An 11,964-nucleotide genomic window follows, 5' to 3' on the forward strand; every position below is an offset into this window, starting at 1 on the left:
CTACTTGAGCCACAGGTGCTGAGCCTGAATGTATCAATCTTAGGAGGTAGGACCATGAGTAGGGTGACCAGACGTCCTGCTTTTTAACAATTTGTCCCATGTCCTGCAGTGTTTTAAAAAAGTCCTGATTTTTGGAAAGAATGCACGAATGGGCAGGAGAACAGGAAGGGAATATACAGTTTTCAGCTGCCATGTGGCTATTTCACCAGAATATGAGTTTTATATTATTTTTGTTAATTTTATAATGTTAAACTGTAATAATAACAAATAATTGTTGAGAAGTGATTATCAAGAACTGCTTATCAAAGTTTGCATTGTTGTCAGGCCCTGCCCTGCCCCCCACCACCATGTTGTCCCTCTTTACAAATGTTAAAATCTAATCACCCTAACCATGAGGGGGTTTTTTTGGAGACAGAGTCTCACTATGTTGCCCTTGGTAGAGTGCTGTGGCATCACAGCTCACAGCCACCTCAAACTCTTAGGCTTAAGTGACTCTCTTGCCTCAGCCTCCCAAGTAGCTAGGACTACAGGTGCCTGCCACAATGTGTGGCTATTTTTTGGTTGTAGTTGTTATTATTGTTTGGCAGGCCCGAGCTGGGTTTGAACCCACCAGCTCCAGTGTATGTGGCCGGCGCCCTAGCAGCTGAGCTACAGTTAGTCATGGAGCCAGACCATGAGGAGCCAGACCATGGCTCAGAGAGGTTTGGGAACTTGAAGGTCCCACAATTGGTAAATGACAAAGACAAGACTTAAACCCTGCTTGGCCTCAAACCAAAGGATGCTCTCTTTCATGGCCTAAAACCAACAGCATCAGCGAGAGCTGTTTGGTCTCTGCCCCTCCTCCTCCAGGCTCAGCTGCAGAGATCAGGAATTTCATAAAGATGTACTTCAGAGGACAAGGCCCCATCAACTTCTCACTCCTCTTCTACACCATCCTTTGTTCTCCAGCTGTCTTGTTTGACTTCTGGTCTTCCTTCTGACCATGGTTGCCTTCCCCTCCAGACTCGGCATTCCCAGAGGGCACACTATGTTTTGCATCTCTGCATTTTCTGAAGGGCCCAGCATAAAGCTCTTGGTGTCCCTCGACACCAGAAAGTCTACCTGGAGTTGAGTTGAAGACAGGATGCTCCTAGTAGCAGCTGAAAACCACATTGAGGTCCAGCTGAGCTCCCTGCTCTGCAAAATCTGGCATTTCTTTGCTTGCCTGCCCGGTAAACTCTTATTCATCCTGCAAAGCCCAGCTCAGGTGGCAGTCTCCCTCAGAAGACCTCATTGCATCCAAACAAGACCACCCCCAGCCTCTGTGTAGACCCTTCAACCTCAGCACAATTATGTTGCACAGAATTACTCCTTTTTGCCTTGATTTCTTCTGCTTGCCTACTAAAGAAAAAATTCTGTGTCTCTGGAGTTTCATAGGGCATGCAGTACTTGGCAATTTTCAATAAATATTAGGCTGCATAATTAGGTGCTTGGGTCAGCTGGAATAGACTCTTCATTAAAAGAGAGCTAATCTTGGGGATCCCTGAAAAGAAGGAGTCAGCCTTTAGCTCCTTCAAGGGCACCCAGGCCCCTCCCTGCTCTCCTATGCCTTGCCTCACCCAGTCTGCTTTACAGGCCCTAAAACTGCCCTGATTCCTGCCTCATGCCTTCTCTAAACATGTGAAAGTGACATCAGCTTGGAACTAACTATGAGCACAGGTGTACTTCAAAGTACATAGTTGGACACTCTCAAACAGAACTCTACTTAATGGGTGGGGCCTAATGGAAAATGCAAAGAAGGGAGGACCCTGATTTAAAAATTATGAAATTTCAAGATGTTAACTATGGAGTTTTGAAAAACACTCCACTCATGGGCTTCTAGGAGCAGGACCCTGTGTGACCATAAGGTTTCCCAGCCAGAAGGCTGGCCCTGCTTCCAAGTAAAATGCTAACTTCCAAAGACCACTGCTAGGGTACGCCTCAACCTAGAGCTACAGTGATGCCTGCCTGGACTCTACAGTACTGCTGAGCCAAGACCGCCAGGGGAAATGACAGGAGACCAGAACATCTGGAGTTTTCCACAGAAAAAAATTACTTGTTACTAAAAAAGCAACACAGTGTGATACGTGTATATCCATACAATAAAATATCATTCAGCCAGAAAAAGAAATTAGCTATCAAGTCAAGAAGGGCACGGAGGACCCTTAAATGCATACTGGAGAGTGAAGAGGGCCAGTTTGAAATGGCTACACACTATACAGTTTCCTTGCATGACATTATGGAAAAGGCAAAGCTATGGAGATGGTAAAAAGATCAGTGGTTGCCAGGGGTCAAGGGAGCACAGAGGATTTTTAGGACAGCAACACTATTCTGTATGGTACCATAATGGTGCATACATGTCATCACACATTTGTCCAAGCCCATAGAATGTATAACTCTACAGATGAATACTGAGGTAAATTATGGGCTTTAGTTAGTAATTATGTATCAATATTGGTTACATACAATGTAACCAATGATGTTAAATACACTAAAACAAAATGTAAATAATGAGAAAACTGTGTGTCCGGGGGGCATATGGGAATGCTGTACTTTCCAATCCAATTGTTCCATAAACTTAAAACTGCTCTAAAAAGATAAAAGTTGATTAATTTCTTTTTAAAAAATCACATTCTTTATCAAAGATGGTAAGCAAGAACGTACCCCATGAGTTAATGGGAATGAGAGGTGGGAAGTGTTTGGCAGGCGGTTTTCACTTTGCTTAGATTATCAGCTGGATGCCCCAGATTTCTTGATCTCAGTAATGGTAGAGGCAAGAGGAAATAGCCATCTGGGGGTGAAGTCTAAGATGAGGGTCCCCTGAGAGGTAGTAAGGAGCTCATGGACTGTGATTTACCTGATAAGGACTCGAGCAACTCCTGCACAACTTCTGTGTGCCCAAAATGTGCTGCCACCACAGCTGGGTTGTTATCAGTGGGCTCTGTCGGCAGCTCCACACGCCTGTTGGTGAGCAGAAACCGCACCATCTCCAGATCCCCATAGGCCGCCGAGATGCTCAGAAGCTGGCCCTGGTCAAGACAGAACAGGATGTCAGTGAGATGAGCTCTGTCTGGAACTGCCAAAAGAGTCAAATCTGAGTTCTTGGCCAGATCCTGGGGCTAGTCTGGAGTCTCATTGTCCAGTATGATAGCACTCTCCAAATGCAGCTGAAGAGCACTTGAAACATGGCTGGTACAAAGTAGGAGGAGGTGGGGAGTGTGTATTTACATCAGATTTCAAAGGCCAAGTACAAAAAGGATGCACTATCTTATCAATAATTTGATGTTGATTACATGTTGAAGGGATGATTTTTAAGATAATCAGGTTAAATAAATTGATACTATTAACATTTTACTTTTTTTTCAAAGACATAGTCTCACTTTTTGGTCCAGTTTAGGGTGCCATGGCATCACAACTCTCAGCAACCTCAAACTATTGGGCTCCAGTTATCCTCTTGCTTCAGCCTCCCAAGTAGCTGGGACCACAACACCTGGCTAGTTTTTCTGTATTTCAGTAGAGACAGGGTCTTGCTCTTGCTCAGGCTGGTCTCTAACTCCTTAGCTCAAGCAATCCATCTGCCTCAGCCTCCCAGAGTGCTAGAATTACAGGTGTGAGCCACTACACCCAGCCAACATTTTACCCTTCCCTCCTTCACTCCCTCCCTTCCTTCCTTATCAATATATTTCTCTGTTTATTTGGTTTTCTTTAAATTTTCTCTTCAATACCTCATCATAGGTATCTTATGATGCCTCTCCCCAGTTCCACTCTTGGGCACTATACGAGTGAGCTGCATAATGTATCATAATAATGATTGGTTTATAAGAAACGTTTGAAAAGTGCTTCGAAAACTTGGAGCAAGGAAATGATTAGGCGCACAAATGATTAGAGGTCTACAGGGTGAGCTGTGTACTTCAATGGGTTGAAGAGCAGTGCTATAGGGAAGCAACCTCAGGTCCCTACTGATGTGTACCTGTCCTCCCCCCCCCCCAATACAGTAAAATAAAAGCATTGGCTAATTGGGCCTCCAGATATTTTTGTTAAATGTGGAAAAGGGGCTTCTTCACCAGTTAGGGCAAGGGTTATTTAGAGCAAATTAGGAATTTATGACTAGAATTAAACAAGGGGGTGAGGATACATACATAAGAAGATGTTTAGAGATCAGTCTGGATTATTTCCTAGAACTGAAAGAGTTATGTGATTTGGGATTTGTTTCCCGATTTTACCAGTGTAGACTATACAGATTAAAACTCAGTTTCTCCCCTCTTCCTCAATTAAGAGATCTTAATTAAAGGGTCACCTCTGTCTTTAAGATAAGTTATGGTTTCAATTAAATTTCAGAAACCAGATATATGGGAAATGGCATATAGTATCCCCCCTTTCTTTGCAAAGATTAGTAGCCCAGACTTACTCTGGGACCACCTCTTACTGTTTTTATGAGAATTAACTTTCGCTCTCCCATGCTGATCTCCCAGAATTTACAGGTGGGAGGTTTAAATCTCCATTCAACATTTAACTTTTTAATGTTGACTTTCATGTGGTTACCAAAAAATTTCATATTGTCCATGTGGCTCAAACTCTATTTCTATGAGGCAACAGTGTTCTTAACCACCAGCTTCATGAAGATGGGGACCAGATGAGTATCCCCTCCTGGAATAGAACCAGAGCTAAATTATCATCTGATAGGTGTTGAGAAGACCTCAGGAGGAGAGGAGGTGGCCAGGCTCCATGAAGAATCATCCCTGGAGTTACCCATAAATGGAGTGTGAAAGAGAAGAAGAGCCCACCAATCTGAATCTAGGGACAAGGCTCCTCCAGCAATCTGTAGTGGGGTTCTTGACTTGGTGGCCCAGAAGAAGAGAAGGACACGGTGGAAATTGAACCTAAGCCTGAGTTCTGACTTTGTTCTGGCCATTCTGGTCTGTGAAGGCTCTACAAGGTAGGCCATGTACATGGACAGGACATGGAGGTTCAAAGAGGTTTCACAGCTTGCTCAAGATCATGCAGTGAGTCACAGCGTGCATGGTGGCTATTATACCTCTTTTCACAAGCTCCCTGGGTTGGAGAAAAGGATGCTCAGATGGATCTGAGTCACACCAGCAATGAATCCGCATTTCTGTTTTACAGATGACAATGAGAGCTGCTCAGTGTTCAGGAGATTATGGCCAGCAGAATCACGAAAGACTTGAACTGGAGTGTGTCTAGCTCCAGATCTCATGTCCATCCTCTCTATCCAAGAAAAGATGGGACTTAGAGCAAGGCTCAGGTTTGTTTAAATAAAGTAAATGGGCTGGTGGTGGAAGGTGTGTCTGACAGGTAAGGTGAGGGACAGTCCAAGGGACTGGAGCTACATGGAGGACAGTAGAGTCATATATTCAGTACAACCAGAAAAGAAAAGTCCACCCACCTGCCACTCTGCCCAGGGTGTGGCCAGTAGCCCAGCCATTCCAGGAAAGCATTTGCATAAAGGAGAAAAGCCACAGAGACTGATTAAATGATTCACTGCACACAGCTAACAGCTGTCTAGACTCCATCGGTTAGAGCAGTGGTTCTCAACCTTCCTAACACTGCGAACCTTTAATACAGTCCAAAGGGGTCATGACCCACAGGTTGAGAACCGCTGGGTTAGAGGCTTAAAAGCCCCATCCTTATAAGGTGGTAAAGTGATGTCACAGGAGCTAGCCCAAGACCAAGAGGGCCCCAGAGGTGGGAAAGGTCAAAGCTGGTTCTCTGGCTGGAGACAACCCAAGGGCTCTATAGTATGTACTTATTTTCAAACAGCCTAGAAAAGTGTAAAATAAAAAGTACATCTCCCTCTATGCCTACACTTCTCAGCTTCTTTCTGCAAAGGAAATCACTCTCACATAACTTTCTAGAACTTGTTTATCTATACATGCTCACAGGTAATCACAAATCCCCCCTTTCACTTAATTCATTATGACTTTTTACTGGCAATAGAACATAGCTAGAAAGAAATACAAACATTATGGTTGTTTAGTTTCATGTATGGCCACTTGAACATAGTCATGTCACTGGCCTCAGACCAAGAAACAAGACATTCTGTGCCCAGAAGCCCCTTGTGCCCTTCTAATCACTGCCCCACCAGGAGGAACCACCATGCTGGCTTCTAACACCACACATTTATTTTTGCCAGTTTTTAACTTCATAAAAGTGGAATTGGACTTCACTCAATTTTTAAAAAACCTTTTGCTTTGAAATAATCAGAGATTCACAGGAAGTTGCAGGGATAGTACTGACAGGATGTGTCAGTTTCTCCCTCTGGTGACATCTGACATCACAGTAGCAAGACATCACAATCAGTAATAGTACAATGTGTGTGTACGGTTCTGCCATTTAGTCATGTGTGTAGGTGTATGCAGCCACCACCACGATCAAGCTGCAGAAGTGTCCATTACCGCAAGGATTGCCCTCATACTCCCCCTATGTGGTCTCACCCACCCTCTTCCTCTTTACCAATGCCAAACTCTGGCAGCCACCAATCTGTCTTCCATTTCTGTAATTTTGTCACTTAGAGAACGTTATATAAATGGAATCACAGAGAATATGACCTTCTGAGATTGGCATTTTTTCCCACCCAGCAATAATGCCCTTGAGACCCATCTGAGTTGTTATGTTTCAACAGAGTTCCTTTATGCTACTTAGTAGTATCCCATGGTGTGTTGAACTATTTGGCTCTGAAAGGTTTTGGTTAGGTCCAGTTTTTGGCTCTTATAAATAAAGTTACTATAAGCCAGTGGTTCTCAACCTTCCTAATGCTGCAGTGTATTGTTAAAAAGGAGTCGCAACTCACAGGTTGAGAACTGCTGCAATAAACAATAATGCACAAGTTTTTGTGTGCATGTAAATTTTCCCTTCTCAAGGATAAGTGTTTGGGAGTCCAATTCTGGACCACAATATAAATGTATTTTGACCTCCAACTCCTGAGCTTAGGCAGTTCTCTTGCCTTAGCCTCCAGAGTAGCTGGGACTACAGGCACCCTCCACAACAGCCAGCTATTTTTTTGTTGCAGTTTGGCTAGGGCCAGGTTCAAACTCGCCACCCTTGGTATATGGGGCTGGTGTCCTACCCACTGAGCCACAGGTGCCACCCTGTATTTTGGCTTTTTAAAGAAACTGCCAGACATTTTCCAGAGTAGCCATACTGTGTTACATTCTCACTAGTAAGTTTCTAAGAGACACAGTTTTCTGCGTCCTGGTCTATATTTGATATTGCCATTATTTTTAATTTTTGCTGTTTGAAAAGGTGTATAGTGACATCTCATCATTGTTTTATTTTACATTTCTCTAGTGGCTAATGATGTTGCATATCTTTTGTTTACATGCCATTTGTATATCCTCTTTAGCAAAATGTTTATGCATTTCATACATTTTCTATCTGTATTGTCTGATGTTGAATGCTGAATTTTGAGAGTTCTTTATGTTTTACATATGAGTACTTTGTCAGATATGTGGTTTGTAAATATTTATCCAAGTCTATAGTTTTTTTTTTTTCCACAGTAATAGTTTTTAATCTTGATGAGGTCCAGTTTATCAATTTTTTCTTTTATGGATAATTTTTTATGGATTTTCTGTGTAAACTGTTTTATGATCTCCAAATACAGATGGTTTATTTCTTTCTTTCATATAGAGACAGTTTTATTTTTCTTTCATGTCTGTTTATGTTTTATTTCCTTTCTTTGCCTTATTGCACTGGCAAGAAGTTCCAATAATATATTAATACACTGAATAGTATTATGTTGAATATAGTGATATTATAATTACTCTTGAATGGAACTTCAATTATTATATTGAGAGTGGACATCCTTGCCTCGTTCCTGATCTTAGAGGGTAGGCAGTCTTTCACCATCAAGGTTATAAGATCTTTGTAGTTGTTCTTTATTTTGAGGAAGTTTTCCTGTCTTCCTAATTTTATGAGAGCTTTCATTTATAATGGTATTGATTTTTGTCAAATGCATCAATTTTTCTTCTTTAGTGTATTAATATGGAGGGTTACAGTGACTGACTATTGAATACTGAACCAACCTTACATCCTTGGAATAGACCCACTTGGTCATAGCTTATAATTCCTTTTATATATTGTTCAATTCTGCTTGCTAATATTTTGTTTAAAAGTTCTGTATCCAGGGTGGCGCCTGTGGCTCAAGGAGTAGGGTTCTGGCCTGATATATTGGAGGTGGTGGGTTCAAACCTGGCCCTGGCCAGAAACTGCAACAACAAAAAAGTTCTGCATCCATATTCATGATGGACATTGGTGTGTACTGTCTTTGGTTTTGGTGTCAGGGTAATCAGAAGTGTCAGAAATTTTTCCCTGCTCTATTTTCCACAAGACACTATGTAGAATTTATGTTATTCTTTAAATGTTTGGTAGAACTCTTCAGTACAACCATATGGACCTGTAAATTTCTTTCTAGGTTTTAAATTACAAACTGAATCTTCTTAATAGTTAAAGGGATATTCAAATTATGTACTTCATATTGGTGAATTATGTTTCTCCTTTTTGAGAATTGATTCGTCTAAGTTGTCATATTTATGTGTATAGAGTAGTTTACATTGTTCCCTTATCATCTTTCTATTATCTGCAGACTCTGTAGTGATACTCCATGATTCCTTTCTGATATTAGTGACTTTTCTCTTTTATCTCTTTATATGTTTTCTCTTGATATAGGTTGTCAATTTTATTGACTTTTTTTTTTTTGAGACAGAATCTCACTAAGTTGCCTTGGGGTTGAGTGTTGTGGTATATAGCTCATAACAACCTCAAACTCTTAGACTCAAGAGATTCTCTTGCTTCAGCCTCCCAAGTAGCTAGGATTACAGGTGCCCACCACAATGCCTGGCTATTTTTAAAGATGGGGATCTTACACTTGCTCAGATTGATCTTGAACTCCTGAGCTCTAGCGATCTGCCCGTCTCGACCTCCCACAGTGCTAGGATTACAGATGTGAGCCACCACATCTGGCTTTCTTGACCTTTTCAAATAACCAGTACTTTGTTTTGTTAATATTCTTTATTGCTATTCTATTAAATTTCATTAATTTTCTGCTCTTATTTTCATCATTTCCTTTCTTCTCTTTGCCTTGGGTTAATTGTGATTATCATCTAGTTTCTTTAGGTAGGGGTTTAGATTATTGGTCTTTCTTCTTTTCTAATGTAAGCATTTTAGTGCTATGAATTTCCCTTTCAGCACTGCTTTATCTGCATCCCACAAATTTTGATATGTTTACAGTTGGCTCTTGAACAATGTGAGGGTTAGAAGCCTTGACACCCCTCCACAGTCAAAAATCCACATATAACTTTTGACTCCTGAAAAACTTAACTACTAATAGCCTACTATTGACTAGAAGCCTTACCAATAATATAAACAGCAAATTAATACATATTTTGTATAACATATATTATATTCTTATAATAAAGTGAGCTAGAAAAAAAGCAAATTTTTCTAAATTTTTATAAATCTCAAAAAAATTCCAATATATTTATTGAAAAAAAAATTCACATACAATTGGACATGCACAGTTCAAACATATGTTAAGGGTCAACTGTATTTTCATTTTCATTTATTTCACTATATTTTCTATTTCCCTTGAGACTCTTCCATGAATTATTTAAAACTATGTGGTTAGTATTCAAGTGCTTAGAGATTTTACTATTATATTCTTCTTACCGATTTCCAGTTTGATTCTGTAGAAATTAGAAAGCACATTCTGTATAATTTCAATTCTTTTAAAATTTGTTGGTGCTTGTTTTATGGCCCAAAATATGGTCCATTGTGGTATACACTCTGTGGATACTTGAACAGAACGTGTATTCTGCTATTGTGGGAAATAGCAGTGTTTTATCTTGTTTGTTAATGATGTTATTGAATTTTTTTGTGTGCTTACTAATTTTCTTTTGTTCAGTTCTTTATCAGTTATTGAAAAAGGGTATCAAAGTCTCCAAGTTTAACTATGAATTTATCTCGTTCTTTCTGTTGTAAGTTTGATTTCACTTACAGTCATGCACTACATAATGACGTTTTAATCAATGACAGATTGTCTAGGACAGTGGTTCCACAGATTATAATGGAACTGAAAAATTCCTATTATCTAGTGACATCATAACCATCATAATGCCATAGCACAATACATTACTCATATATTTGTGGTGATACTGATGGAAATAGTGCTACTGGTCATATAAATGTACAGCATATACAATTATGTACAGCACATAATACTTGATAGTGATAATAAATAACTATGTTACTGGTTTATGCATTTCACAGAACATATCTTCATCATTAAGTGACATACTATACTTTTTATCATTAGAGTATACTCCTTCTACTTATTAAAAATAGTTAACTGTAAAACAGCCTAAGACCAGTATCTAGAAGACGACATTGTTATCATAGGAAATGACAGCTCTATGTTGTTATTGCCCTTGAAAAACTTCCAGTGGGACAAAATGTGGAGGTAGAAGACAGTGATACTGATGACCTGATCCTAGGCATGCCCAGGCTAATATATGTATGGGTTAATTTTAACAAACAAACAAACAAACAAACAAACAAAAAGTTTAAAAAGTAAAAGTAAAATTAAATAGAAAAATCTTATAGAATAAAATAAAAGAAAAAATATTTTTTCATAATGTATATTTTAAGCTAAGTGCATTACAAAAGTTAAAAATTTTAAATCTAAAAAAAAGTTTAATAGTTGGGTGCTGGGACAGGCACCTATAGTTTCAGCTACTCAGAAAGCTGAGGCAAGAGAATCCCCTAAGCCCAGGAACTGGAGGTTGCTGTGAGCTGTGACGCCACAGCACTATACCAAGGGTGATAATGTGAGACTTTGTCTCTACAAAAAAAAAGTTTAAAAAAATTAAAAAATTTACAAAGTAAAAAAATTACAGTAATCTAAAATTACTTTATTATTAAAGGAAGAAAAGTATTTTAAAATAAATTTAGTGTAGCACGAGTATACAGTGTTTATAAAGTCTTCAGTAGTGTACAATAATGTCCTAGCCCTTCACATGCACTCACTGACCAACCCATAACAATTACTAGTCTTGCAAGATCCATTTATGGTGAGTAACCTATACAGGTGTACCATTTAAAAAAAAATCTTTGATACCATATTTTTAATTTGCCTTTTCTGGGTTTAGATACACAAATACTTACCATTGTGTTGTAGTTGCCTACAGTATACATAGTACAGTAATGTGCCTTATGGGTTTGTAGCCTAAGAGCAATAAGCTATACCATAGGGCAGCACCTGTGGCTCAAGGAGTAGGGTGCCAGCCCCATATGCCAAAGGTGGTGGGTTCAAAACCAGCCCTGGCCAAAAAGAAAAAAAATAAATAAGCTATACCATATGCTCTAGATGAGTGGGTTGTACTATGTAGGTTTATGTAAGTATGCTCTATGATGTGTTCACAATGACAAACTCGCCTAGTAACACATTTCTCAGAACATATCCCTATCATTAAATGACATTCAACTGTATTTGACGTGAGGTTCTTGTAGACATTACAGTTGCTCACGCTGTTATGCACTCTGCCAAATTTTGTCTTTAAGTTCATGTATTTATATCATTTATGTTTATTATAATTATTTGTCTGCCATATTTTGTTTTGTTTGCTCTCTCTTTTACATTTTTCTGTTTTCTTTTTCCTTTCTTCCTATGAGTTATTTAAACATTTCTGAATTTCACTTTGACTGATCTCTGTATAGTGTTTTTGAGTGTATCTTTTTGTACTGTTAGGTGGTTTCTCTAGATATTACATTACATATACACAACTCATCAATGTCTACTATTTTCACCATTTTATCAGTTTGACTGAAGTATAAAACCTTATCTCCTTTACATCACTTTACCCTCTGCATTTATAAAACAATTCTCTTCTCTTAACTATTTCCTCTATATACATACATTAAGAACCACATTAGGGG

The 11,964-nt window shown here is 39.3% G+C and overlaps 1 protein-coding gene across 1 annotated transcript in view; it reads right to left on the reverse strand.

Annotated features, from left to right (window-relative positions):
* LRRK1 (leucine rich repeat kinase 1) overlaps positions 1–11,964 on the reverse strand; it is a 169,544-nt gene that overhangs the window by 88,133 nt on the left and 69,447 nt on the right. Inside the window, exon 3 of the mRNA XM_003788630.3 lies at positions 2,876–3,047. Within this exon, the coding sequence (XP_003788678.1) occupies positions 2,876–3,047 (172 nt within the window). The remainder of the gene's footprint in view (positions 1–2,875; positions 3,048–11,964) is intronic.

This window comes from Otolemur garnettii, unplaced genomic scaffold, assembly GCF_000181295.1.
Source record: "Otolemur garnettii isolate 467f Iridium unplaced genomic scaffold, OtoGar3 scaffold00029, whole genome shotgun sequence".
NCBI classification, from domain to species: Eukaryota; Metazoa; Chordata; class Mammalia; order Primates; family Galagidae; genus Otolemur; species Otolemur garnettii.